At 47.6% G+C, this 13,833-nt stretch overlaps 1 protein-coding gene across 3 annotated transcripts in view; it reads left to right on the top strand.

Annotated features, from left to right (window-relative positions):
• LOC119450039 (putative polypeptide N-acetylgalactosaminyltransferase 10) overlaps positions 1-13,833 on the top strand; it is a 156,231-nt gene that overhangs the window by 137,646 nt on the left and 4,752 nt on the right. For all 3 annotated transcript variants that reach the window (XM_037713390.2, XM_037713391.2, XM_049665601.1), the window contains one exon: positions 3,263-3,463. In XM_037713390.2, the coding sequence (XP_037569318.1) occupies positions 3,263-3,463 (201 nt within the window). The remainder of the gene's footprint in view (positions 1-3,262; positions 3,464-13,833) is intronic.

Raw genomic sequence — 13,833 nt, 5'->3', positions numbered from 1 at the left:
TTTCTTAAGCATGCTAGGTCTTGGAGGGATGCCTCTGAAGCCAGAGACATTCTTTGTTCGACCACTGTTGATCTAGTATCAGTAGTGTCACTGATACTAGGTGTTGGTCAAAATCGAGTAACCATCCCAACACAATTTAGGAGACTACTCCTCTCTTCTCTCATCTTGGAGAGGTATGTGGGCAGGAAAATCTGCGACAAGGAACGTGTCTATGCAGGTCCCTCTTTGTTAAACTTCTCGTGAACCGATGCGAAATGTAAGGTACCAGGCCCAGCTATGGATAATATCTTACTTCGTATACTCTGTATTGAGGTAATGCAAAAGCCGAAGGTATTGCGCGTAAAACCAGAGACACAGCTCGCAGATTTCTGAAGCATCCGTTCCCGTTACGATCACAAAGCCGAACCATTTCGGTCGCTCTTCGCACCAGTAAAGCACCGGTCGCCAATAGGAGCTTCGGCAAAAGCGTCGTCGTTAGCCGGAAAGAAATACGCTCCCTTTCGAAGCACTCTGTTCATCTACTGCCGCACGGTGCGTATCTTCGTTCATTCATTTGCGCACGGTGAGGGATGGACGAACGTGATCACTCCTGCTTCGTTGGCTTCGTTACCGTACCAGCAGTGAGCCGAGCGCGCTAATACTTTCATTGGTAACGAGAGCCCGAGGACTTCCTGCGCTGCGAGCCCCATAGCTCCGACCCGACGTCACGCTTGGAAACGACGCGCACGGCGCTTCGCTTGGCTGCTCTGCTCGCGGAAAAGGAATGATGCCGAGAGCGACGGCAATTAATCGTGAGCGCGTTGTACGATTCTTGCTTTTATTCTGCGTAATTAATCTTCCGTCGCGTAGAGCCGTCGCGTCGTCTGCAAGGCGTAACGGGTGCGTGATCCTAGCCATGGCGCACTAATCAACGAGAAAGTAGTCGAGAATGCATGGACTTGATGAAAGGACCTCTTATTTCACACGGTTCATTTCGCTCTCTCATATATGACTGAAGCGTCTCGGTATCTTCTGTGCATTTCGTGGTAGCTTTCCTCAAAATCCTTCCTTTCCATTCACCTTGCCTTCCCTTGCCTCTTCCCCCAGTAACAGGGTAGTAAACCATACGAGTGCTTTCGTCAGCCTGTCATTGCTGTCCTGTTTCTCTTTGCCACTCTTTTCCTATACTTATGTTTTGAATAATCGAGCGTCACTGTCTAACCAAGCCTTCTCCCCCTCTCGAAGAGCCGTCTTACCGGCGTGTGCTCTCTGCGCTTTCGCTCATCTCTATATAGCGCTGTTTAAAAGCAACGAAACATTCTGAAGCAACCCGGCTTCCTCACATTTTGAACTGCGGCCGTGACGTCATGTTTTCTCGGCGTCTCTATCTATCAGCGCTGCGTTTCAGTGACGAGACCTTACCAGCTAGTCCAGTCTTTTCTTCTCTTAATGGGCGCCGACCTGGCGGCTTTTATCGGAATGGCGCAGGCTGCTGCGTGCCTCTTGTTATGTCTGTGTTTCTCTTTCAGTTTTGTTGGGGGAAGGGGGGGGGGGGCAGTGGAGGTAGGCAGTGGAGGGTGGCGAGGATGGCCTTCTTCCGTTTCGCCGATTTCAGCGTCGTATATGGGACGCTCGTAAAAGCGTGGGCTTTCTGGCGCGGAGGGACACTGGCTCGCCTTTAATGCGACGTCGAAGGGGCGTGCCGTTTTCTTGCTGTAAGCGTGGAACTGCGAGGGGGACGGGGAAGGAAGGGAGCATGCTGTGCCAGCCGCCCAAGTCTTCTTTTCGGCCGCTGTCTTTGAGACCGGTCTGCCGCTATTGCGGAGATCGCGGAAGGCAAAGTAAAATGAACGAGTCTGTGTGCCAGAAGTGGCAAAGTAAATATTGAGAGTCGCAGTTAGGGAGGGACTAGCGGATCGCGACCGTATACGTGGTAACGACGCCGAAATCGTTTTTCCGGGGCAATCGCCGCACCGATCGTGATGCGTTTTGTTGCACTTAAAGGAAGTTGAAGACTCGTTATTGTGGTGAGTAGATGTTAAATTTATGCCAGAAATTTTTTTAAGTTACCGATTTTTTTTCAATTTTTGTAAAAAGTAGATTTTAAATCGAAACTATGCATTTTATAATCGCTCCAATTTAACTTTTTTTATGTTAACAATCTTAATTCAGGTTGGTCTAGTGGCTGCCTCACGAGATAATTTCTCTGTTTCACATGTATTTCAATAGGGAAATTGGTGTTAGTTCCGAGCTAAAGCTTCCTCCAAAACGCCCAGCTGCAGATTCAGGAACATGGCACTAACTTGTGGCCTGTAGTGTTTCATGTCCTTCAAATATATTTGGCTAACACTGGCAGAGACTGAACCCCAAACGTGCGCCCTCTCACTGCTAAGCAGATCAATGTATTGATGCTTCGAAAACGGCATATGCGTGCTGTGCGCTCCAAAACTAAACCGCAGAGTGGTGCGATATATTAGTGCACTTGGGCGCTTGCATAGCGTAATGCGTGCACGAACGCGTGAGGGCCAACTGGGCACAAAGACGGTTTCAGAATTTCCTTTACAAATCAGTTTGTAGAGAACAGAGATCTTCATGTCTTTTCAACACTTATTTGAATATTGGTGCCATTAAGGCGTTTTGACAAAGCTATACGTCTACTCTCGCCCCCCTACCCACCTCCTACACCTAAATACTTAAAACTAAACATATACTATTATAGGTGACAACCTAAGAAATCAGTACAAGGTTTGCCCACAATACCGCAGCGCATCTGCCTTCCGTGCTCCAAAACATACTTTCCGAGAAACGCCGACATTGACGTTCGCCTTCGCCATGACGTCACTGAAATGAAAGAACATAATTGGCTAACCTATCTACGCAAATTCTATTTAAGTTGAACTGCGCTATATTTCCACTGTATTCGTAGGTTGTCATGGACTACAGTACTTACGTTCCACCGCTAGGGAACGTAACAATGATGTTGGTGGCAGATTTCTCGTGGTAGGAATTGCCGCGGTGACTACCGTGCTAATAGCGAGTTTTTGCGTGTTCGGTATTCCTGCAAACGCGGGCGGTTTGGGCCGATTACCGGGTGAGCGGAGGTGTAAACGCGAGCGGCCGGATTGGCGGCGTGACCAGGGGGCGCCAGCACTTCGGCCGTTCACGTTTACGCATCCGCCTACCCGGTAACCCGCCCAAACCGCCCGCGTTTTCCGGGATACCGGACACGCGAAAGCTTTCTGATGACTTAACTCCCGTCTCCTCTTTCCTGCGCACTATGCAGGTGTGGATGGACGAGTACAAGGAGTACCTGTACATGCGGCGGGCACACTACCGCAACCTGGAACCCGGTGACCTGACGGCGCAGAAGGAGCTTCGCAAGCGGCTCAAATGCAAGTCCTTCAAGTGGTTCATGGAGAACGTGGCCTTCGATCAGCCCTCCAAGTACCCGGCCATCGAGCCGCCCGACTACGCGTGGGGAGAGGTGAGCAGTGCAACCAGATGCATTTTTTTTTACCGTTAAGGGCTCTGTGTCGCGGAAAATTCGGTGTCGCCGTCGGCGCCGTAGCCGGCGTTGGCGTCCAGTGAACGGCATATTCTGTACGGAATTGAGTTTTTCTTCTGTCACAAAAGTTGCTGATAGCTTGTCTTACATTCTTTACGAAGGTATTCCTCGGAATTTTGACAATGAGAGGCCCCAAACAAATGTCATGAAACAAAACACCGACAGCGCATGCCTTTTATGTTAAATATTCTCAGACTGAAATATTAAAAGTGCGGAACAATAACAGAAGATCGGCCCACGCAAGAGGCCGCGTTTCTACCAGAAAACTCGCCTTCGTGCATAGTGTTCACGGCAAGCGTTTACGGGTAAATATTACGGTTACAGAAGCTACAGTTGCCGGAAAGCGGGAGAAGCAGTCAGGGATATTTGAATGCTATCGCGTTCCACTCTCAAAGGGGCCCTGAACCACATTTTATCGAAGTGGAGAAAGGCATTTAAAATTAAAATATGCTATTTCATAAATACTTTGCCACAATATTTATTTCAATACGTTCAGTAGAAGCGGCGTTAATGGCCATCAAACACGGCTTTCGTGGTGCTTCCGCTGCTTCTTCAATGCCTTGCGCGGGGATCCGAGCGGGGAGTGCCTACAAAGCTCCGCCTTCTAAACGTCACCGTGGCGCGCAGTTCAAATTTGATTTTGCATATTCACGTAGACGCCACTGTACTTCCGATTATGACGCCTACGACGCGAGCCGCAGTGCGCTTTGCCAGTGGACTCGTGGCGGCATACCGCTCCGGCCGCGCTATCTATGCTCCATAGCAAACCACAGCTACATGCAATTGTAGTGCGTATGCGCAACGTTTGCTTTATGCACGACAGGGCTTGAGTGCGCGGTCGCGCTCAAATTACTTCTGACCATGATAAGTGGTGCGGACTGGCTTTGTCTTTCGCCAGCTTGACCGACGGATAGTAGCCACATCCAACTTGCGGGTTTTTGAAGCGCTATCAAATAGTCTGTCAAGGCGTCTAATCAGGAGCGACCAGGAGTGAGCGTGCGCCCGGAAGCGTGCGTGTGGTCTGACCAGGCTATTTTTTTTATTGATGTCATTTATTGGCCAATAGCAGCCGCTTATGAGAGTCCGCTATATGACGAAATAAAGTGTCCAGAAGAGAGTAAGGAGCAGGCAGGAGAGCGTTCGAGAGAAAGGTGACTTCGCGCTCCCCTTGCGACCTCCAGGCTCCGCGTACGACAGCAAAACTTGGCTGAAATATTCACAGCAGCGTACGATGTCCGCGGACAGTGTTTTTTCACCAATCCGGAGGAGCGATTTAGGACCCCTTTAAAGGCAAAGCTTAAGCGCCCTCCAGGTTTTTTTTTTTTTTTTCTGCAGAGTTGACGACGACGCGGTAAATGGAGTTTCTCGTCAAGTATATAGCTGCGTCTTAGGCAAATTCACTCGCTCCTCGAACGCCTTTTGCACCCTTCCGTCACAGAAAGTTGAAAAGGGGAGGCAATAGCCGAAGAAGTCGACCGGGAGAACTCCACATGCCTGGTGGACCTGAAGCGACGATGCGGCTTTTGATGCAAGCGACTGTTTTGTGTGAACGTTGGTCGCGCGCTAGACTCTTTCAACACCCTTGCAGTCCAGCAATGTACATCACTCTCCTTCCTCGTCGCCTTCTCGCTGAATCAATGTGGTTTCTGCCGCTCATCTGTCACTGTCCAATTCCAGTACGCGGCAGCCAAGCGCGCTGCGGGGGTCCGTATCGTGCATATGGGGCGCGCACGCCCGTGCATTTCGTTGCACGAGGGAGCGCGGTGCTGCGTTTCGGTTCACTTTTCTCCTTATTTCTCTTCGCGATATTCGACGGTGATGAAAGAGGAGCGCACAGACAGCGTGCTGCGCACTGCCCGCATATCCCGTCTCACGGTGTTCTTATCTCTCGGCGTGTTCGCGTCGTGTGTCCGACACGACCGCGGAACCGCTTCCACCGTGGGCGCCCGCAAAGTCGCGACAGCGAGCCGCGATAGCACAGTGAGTATGAGGAGGAGGAGAACAGCAAATTGGGGCCAGACCGTGTTTCGTTCTGTGTAGCATAGCGGCTGCGCGCGTTCTCGTGTTGTCGCAACGCCGATATTGCGTCTTTTGCGGAGAGTGGCCAAAACACTTTCCGTGAACATTGCCCCGCCCTCGCCTCTACACTCCGGGCCCTGTTGCGAGCACTTTTCTTTCTTTATTTTCCCTTCCTTTGTCATCTTTTTTTATTTCTTTCGGTTTCTTTTTTAATTATTTCTTTCCCTCTCTTCGCCTTTCCTTCCTTTCGTTCTACGTTTTTTTTTATTGTTTTCGTTTTCTTTAGTGCTATGAAGTTAAAGTGATTTATAGCACCCTGTGGTGGTGGCTTCGGCATCGTACCGACGCAAATTATCACGGCGCCGTTGTTTCCGGGTTTGTCGTTTACCGTTGCTCCTATCTCTCCATCTTTTTGTTTATTCCCACCGTGCACGTAACAGAACTCCGCTGTTGTGGCTTCGGTTCAGGGCATAGTGTCGGAAACTATTGCAACATAACTGATGCTCTGTGGCGATGCTATGTATACATATCGTTTGCTTTTAATGGCCTCTTACAGAGATGCTTGTATGTTTTTTTCTTCTTTCCGGTATTATAGACAGCAAGAAGCATGACAAATGATGGCATGTTGCGCCACATGTTTATTTTGTGCGCGTACTTAATGCCTGGCTTGTTAGCTATGCTGTTCTTTTTTTCTTCTTTGTCTTGAAGTAGTTGCGCTGTGTTTTCGCTGTTTGAACTTTATGTAGGGTTTCTGGAACTTCTCCTGTAATGGCTGCGTACAGCAGCGCTTACTGTCGCCTGTCACTATAATACGGTGCAGTTGGATGCAAAACAGAGCGGCCCACGTACAACTAAGCAAACTTGCACTCGCGGGAATGCTGGCAAATGTAGACTGCGTGATTGGCTGACGCTCGTTCTGTCGTAAATGATTGGTAATTAATGCAAATTTTTTGGCGAGTCGGTGAATTTTGTGCAGTACCATTGCGCCTGGGAAGAAAACGACACACGACACTCGAGACGCTATGCCTAACAACTCCTTCATTCATAGAAAGAAAGGGATGGTTCGAATTCACAAAGATTTTGTATCGCAAGCGCGGCTTCCGATCGGCCGACCGCACTCAATAATGATATGTCCAGCATCCGTTCTTTCGAGCAGTTGTAGTGTAACAAGATCTTTCGTGAATACTGGTTCACGTCTTGCATAGGCGCACATGAATAGCATAGGTAGGCTACACATAGTGGTATGAAAGGGCAAAATTGTGGTCCACCCCGAATGTAGCCCGAAGCTTCAAAGGAAACCCGTACGAGTTTCTTAATAAGAAAGCTTCGCAGTTGACGAAAAATTCGTCCTGGTCCGGGATTCGAACTCGGAACCAACGCCTTTCCGGGGCGGTCGCTCTACCATCTGTGCTAACCAGGAGGTTAGCAGATCGCAGTGCGAGAACGAATTTCTTCGACAACTCAAAGCACAGTACCGCCACGATGTGCACACATACAGTAGTTAACCACTACATGTTTAAATGTGTTTTCGCCGTCATCGTGGACTATCACTAGCGTTATTGACAAGCATATACAGTTTGAACATTTTAGCCAACCGCACAACAGTCAAGCTGCCAATCAAACGTTTCTAGTTCGGTCCTAAAATTCTGGCGTTTTACGTGCCAAAACCACTATATGATTAATGGGGCGCCCTAGTTCGGTCCGGTAATTCATCACGTTTTCCGTACTAGTGCGGGAATGATACGGAATAGTGGTCTATACCGTGCGAACATTACGGAAAACACGTATGGTCAAACGTTTCACGGTGGCTTCAAATCAACAGCGTTTCTTACCTGCCACTGTAACTTCGTGCATTCCACGCCCGATTAAATCTGTGCCGAGTGTTCTAGTTTCCACTGTGATGTGTGCTTTTAGAGTGAAAAAGTTCTGTACGGATGCCACGGCGAAAAAAGTAATAAGATAAAGCCTTCAAATGTTTGAGTTGCAAGGAAGACTATAAGCTAAAACGTAGCTATTCTTTGCCCCTAACCGGTGACTGTGGCAACATGATAAAAAGAAAATGAAGGTATAATGAAAAGGCGCTGCCGTTAGTGCTGTGGGCTGTCTGCGTGTCTCAGTTCGTTTTTTTTTTCCTTACACGTTGAGGGAACGATTTCATGTTGCCGGCGCTTTCGTAACAGGTGTGAAAGCTCAGCGTCATTTCCGTGCTCGGAGACTTACGCAACCAAAGACGTGAAATTGAAACGGTTGAACAAATGAGCGTATCCGTTCGTGTGCACGTTAACAGTAAGTCCAGTTTTCCATCGCTCCCCGCCCCATCTTTCTTTCTTTCTTTCTTTCTTTCTTTCTTTCTTTCTTTCTTTCTTTCTTTCTTTCTTTCTTTCTTTCTTTCTTTCTTTCTTTCTTGCAGCTGCACGTGTTACCATGAACTAAAGGTGCCATAAATGAAACGGTAGAATGTTCTTGCGTCACCTTTGCAATACGAAGCACAGCCTGCTTGAGGCTCTGAAATTGGATTAAGTTTAACGTGTAACCGAATGTGAATATTGCCACAAAGAAACTTAGTTAAAAAGCACGTGTTTCATTTCCACAAGATGTTACTCTTTCAATACACATCCGCAGGTGCTGTGCCGCCGTTCATTAAGCCACTGCTGAAATTGCATCGACTTTCGGCGAAAGTATTTGTAAAACAAAATTCTAGCTCTTCATCAACTTGAGCGAAAGATGAGCAGCGAAGTACCCGAGGCGATAACTGAAAACGAGGCCTAGTGAAGAGAGAGGAGCGAAGGCGCCAGCGACAGAAGAGCAAGACAACAAAGAGCCAAGTAACTAGTGGAGCGCTAAATTGGCAACATCATTTCCGTGGACCGCATGCGATCGCTCTTTGCGATAGCGGCAACAGTGGAGCGTCCGCTTCGGCTCAGTGCGCGAACAAAAGCTGCAAAGTTCATTTTCCGCGTCGCCTATAGGCTTCAATTTACGAAAGGCGCGATTTTGCCACATGGCGTACCGCTCAGTTCTTATCACTGGCATTGTCCCGTCTTCCTTCCTCGGCTCGTGTTATTTTATGTTTTCGTTCCTTCTTTCGCTTCAATAGCTCAACAAAAGCGAACTTGACAGTGTTTTTCACCGTGGAATGGTTCCTTTCTCTCGGTGTAATGTTAACACTTGTTAACTCTTGCTTGACATCGCCGCCTCTGGGACAAGAGATTGCCTGTCTGGATTGCTGAGTAATGTAGTTGATATGGAAGTTACTACATGGACATGGCTGGTGCATGCAGCATTTCCGCCCACTACTTTTCGTAAGCGCAGTGACAAAGGAGGCTTCGTGTACTTGCGAAATCTGTGTTTTCCAACGATACTTTTCACGGTTCAGTCTTTCCTATACTACCAGTGGCGTAGCCAGAAATTTTGTTCGGGGGGGGCTCAGGTTTCAGCGCGGCCTCCTCCTTATAGAATTTTTCGAGGGATCAAATGCATGGATAATAACTGCATTGCCAATTTCATTGTATATTAGATGCTGCAAAAGAATTATTGAACGCTATGCACTGCCCATTAAAATATGTATGTTTTCATAACAGAATATATTCAACCCGCCGCGGTTGCTCAGTGGCTATGGTGTTGGACTGCTGAGCACGAGGTCGCGGGATCGAATCCCGGCCACGGCGGCCGCATTTCGATGGGGGCGAAATGCGAAAACACCCGTGTACTTAGATTTAGGTGCACGTTAAAGAACCCCAGGTGGTCCAAATTTCCGGAGTCCCCCACTACGGCGTGCCTCATAATCAGAACTGGTTTTGGCACGTAAAACCCCATAATTTAATTTAATTAATTTTTCAGAATATATTCATATGCCCCAAAAATTGTGGCAGAAATAACTGATATCAATGCTTCCGTGTTTTTTTTTGTCAAGTAATAAGTAAAGAAAACATCACATGAGCTTTAGAACTATTGACCCTTTTCGCGGAGCAGTTTGTTTTAGAGAAACGACATGGTGCTCACGGCGGCGCGCCATACCTCTCCTCAGCGACCGCGCACGAATACGAAACCATTACCGCTTCTACCTTGCTTCTGTGCGATCAGCTGTCGGAAATGGAACTGAGTTTTCGCTAACGCACTGTGCTCCAATCATGCTAGATTGAATCCTGTGGATTGAAGACGTGTGCAGTAGCTGGCTGCAAAATTAGTGACTGGCATGTTAAGGAATAGAATGAATCTGTGTGGCGAAGTTCGCGGACCGCTGCTTAAACTGTCCGAACGTGTTACTGGCACTTTGTGATGTACGGCTTTCCTCGAGGATACAGAAATGTGCTCATCCGCCAGCCTTGTGTCGCTAACCTTCAAAGAAAGGGCTTCATCGCCAGAACGTCGGCAAGAGTGAGTACCACTCGTTAAACAATGACAAATGGAGTAGCGCCGCTTCTTGTCATAGTAAGTTTCGCGCACGTTATCTATACACATCTGTCCCAAATGGCAGGAAAACTTACGCCCACTCTATCGCCGACGTATCAAGAATAAGTCAATGGGCGCACCTTGAATATATGCGCACTGTATACTCACAATAAATGACGGAAAACACCTATGGTGCACGAATGGTCGAAGCTGAATGTTTCGTGACGGTCCACAAGAGTAAGCGAGTTACTAGCTGTAATATATATTTGCTACAAGGTATTACAAAGTACAAAACAGCTACGTTTCAAGCCTTGTGCGCAGCAAGAACAAATCTATTGGAACTGAGCACACCCGCGAGTGATTAGGCAGAAAATAATCAGATAGTCGCCGCACCGCGGAACTTCACTGAGTCAGAAACTGACAAGCCACTGCTTCAAAATGTTTGCCGAATAAAGAACAAAGAGCAAAACACACTAATCCTGACTGAATTCATAATCGCAAAGCTTGGAATGCATATTTAGCACCGCTTTTAGAAGAAGCACCATATAAACTGCCTGCGCAGTTTGGACATAGCTCAATCAGCTCCGAAAGCGCTTTTCCATGTTCTCTGAAGCTGTGATCAAAGCTTCGTGTCGTCCACCTAGTCACCGTCTACGATATCTCCGAAAACAGAGGTTTTCTAAGCCGCGCCGGCGTCATACACTTCCACTGTAAACAAGGAGGCAACGGAGGCAGTTGAGGCAAGCAATGGACGCGTCACCACGTGATCAAATATGGCAGCGCCCACGGGATCGCCGCGAAAAGGGTCAATATCAGTTCGAAACCAGCAAAGTAGTGCATGCAGCTTATATGAAAAACGTAAAGGCCATGAAATGAATAAGTTGAGGACAAACATTTTGATGAATCTTTGTCATTCAAGAACCTTGTTTACATTTTTCTACATATGCAACGGCCAGGAAGAAACCTCAATGACGCTATCCCTCGTTGCAATCGATTGCGCAGGAGCAGCTGTAATTCGTCGTGTATTGTAATTACACTGAGATAATACTCGCAGCAGTGTGTACAAATAAAAAGTTGGAGTTCTGCAAAGTATATATTAGAAGTGCGAAGATAGAATGGAATATACAAATGCGAAGATACAACTCGCTAAAGAGCAAAAAAAGTGTCGCTGGAAACAAAGTTCACTGCTTGTATACACAAAACCTCGCAATAAGATATTTAAAAATACGTATGAGTCTCCAATAAATCTACGTATTTAGGCAAACGTCAGTGTATATAATGCGTCAAATACGACAAATAAATATGTTGCTCAGTCACAGATAGTAAACTTTGCGCACAGAAAGACAGATGATCCTGGCAAGAACATAACTATGATCGCAGAAATCGTGATATGTACTTGGGCCATGCAGCGGTCGCGACAGTGCCATGTGGGAAGAATGATAGAGGAATAATGCATAAATCTGTACGAAAATGTGTAATTTAACTGCCGGCACAACGCCAACAATTATTCTGCACCCATAATTAAAGGAGGGTATTCCTTCGTTTCAAAAAAGAAATAAAAGCAGGTAGCTGAAAAGGATAGAAAAGGACAAACGAAAGCCGCAGATGATGCGGTAAGTTGAACTACCCAATATCCGAGTGTTTTTGGCGAACGCCGCGTGGGCCGGGCTTTCAATGAGCAAGGTGGTTCAAAATTGGTTATTGGTATCCTCGTAATTTTTGTATTCGCGTGATAATTGTGATCATGATGCTAACTGCTAGAATAAACGGCGAAAATTTCTGCGGTTTTTAAAAGCTAATGAGCCGTCATACGTTTTCATAATTAAGAACTTATGGTCCTGAAGGAACAGTGCTTTTTACTTGCATTGATTTTTCCTGCTTCACTATCTAAAGACAAACTTCTCTCGGCGGGAAAGTTGAGCGAAGCGGTCAATGACTTCGGACACGTTGATGCTGACGTCTCTGTGGGTGTATAGAAGCGCCAGCCTAACCATGCGTTCCACAGACATTGGAGAGCGCAAGTAGTTTTTTAGTAAACTCTTGTTAAAAAAAATATTCTCTCTGCGCTGGCAGTGGTCACTGGAAGGGTGACTAGAAGCTCCAGCAGTATTTACAGATTTACATAGAACCTGCTGTCGCAATGAGAGATGGACATCTATTCCGGTGCTAAGACCTAAAACACTCCCATGATGTCGTTGGCATACTCGTTTAGGTACCTTGCAGAAACAGTAGGCTGTTCGATTCCAGCGATGTCCGTCGTATCGTCAGGAAGTATGGAGAAGCAGCCTGCTTTTGAATCTAAGCTTTCTTTGATAATGTCACCACAAATTTCTATAATTTGGCTTTGTGCGCCTGGACCTAAATACGAGGCTATACTGGGGCAACTTTCCAAATGGTTCTTCAGATATGTATCTCCACAATCAGCTCGCATGCGAAGAAGCACTCTGAAAATGCCTGTACTTTCAGCAGGTGCATTGCTTAAATCCATAGGGCCCCTGTCCCTGTGGCCACTGAGAGCCAGACCTTGTTGCCCGCAAAAAAACAAAAAACAAAAAAATCCGCAATAATAGGCCGTTCACTTTCTTTTGTTTTCTCATATTTTACTTTGCCCGCCCTGGTCCAGCTGATCAATCACACTGGGCACGCTTCCTGAAAATGTTTGGAGAAAATTATCAGCTGCTAGCTGACAGCCACGGTGATATTTAGTATTTTCGTGTGTGTGGGAGATTGCGAGCGCGCGCTTACATTTATGGAACGGCTTGGACACGAGCGTTCCAATGCGCGCATGTTGGGCCAAGTTTATAAGAACATTAACCCCATAAAGTTCTAGAATTGAAAATCTTTTAAAGCATGCCTTTGGAAATGTCAGCGCACCTTTCGCGTCAAACGTTTATGAGAACTTTATACCCATAAAGTTTCGTAATTGAAATCCATGCGCTCCGTATATTCCGCGGCCGCTGCGAGATGCCGCAACTCGCCCCCTCGGTATCGGAAAGCTGTTGAAAGTTTGTGCTCGGATGGGGCTCCTTGCGTTACGTGACTCCAGGTGCAAGGGCGTTGTCACGAAATCCAGCCCGAGTTCGCAATGTTCACGCCGAAATGTCTTTTCGAGCGGGAAAAGGACATTGTAGACAAAATCCAGAATGATTGCCGGCGTCGGTGGTAGTTTTGGTCGGCGGTGCATGCCAGCACGAAAAAATTTCGGGGGGGGGGCTGAAGCCCCATCAGCCCCCCCCCCCCCCCCCCCCCCCCCCTGGCTACGCGCCTGTATACTACGTAAATGTATATTATAGTAAATTCCACTGGCGGATCTGGAGCAAGTTTTTTTGCTCCGCGGCCGAGAATTTGAATTCCACTGGCGGATCCAGAGCAAGATCGCATGTTCCACTGGGCGATTTGGGGCAACTTGCTCCGCGACGGAGCGCCCCGCGTTGATCCGTCTTATAGAGCCGGATTTCGCCGGAACTCCAGCGACTAGGCGCCGTCACTTCCGGAACAATCGGGTACGTCGGTTGCTTGCAGCGCTTTTTCAGGCGCTGTCTGGTAACCCTGTGGCGTTGTTTACAGTTCTGAAATGGCGTCGTTCGACCCTGCCGGATTGCTCGTTGCTTTGAGCGACAGCGACAGTTCGCACAGTTCCTCTTCAGAAAGCAGCAGCAGCAGCGATGAGGATGAGTCGTACGTACTGTACGAAATTTTATTTAATGAAATGTTTGCAGAGCCTCCGCACAAACGCCCCAACATCGTCGGCTACGTCGAAGAAGACGCGAAGTGCAGTTGCCGCTGTGCCTAGAACCCCCAACGTGGTCTAATGCGAGATTGGCAACATGGGTAACCGGATGCGTGCGACAACTTCCGCTGCAATCCCTGCCGGAGCG

This window comes from Dermacentor silvarum, chromosome 4 (assembly GCF_013339745.2).
Source record: "Dermacentor silvarum isolate Dsil-2018 chromosome 4, BIME_Dsil_1.4, whole genome shotgun sequence".
Classification (NCBI taxonomy): Eukaryota; Metazoa; Arthropoda; class Arachnida; order Ixodida; family Ixodidae; genus Dermacentor; species Dermacentor silvarum.
This window is presented reverse-complemented; position numbering and strand designations above follow the sequence as displayed.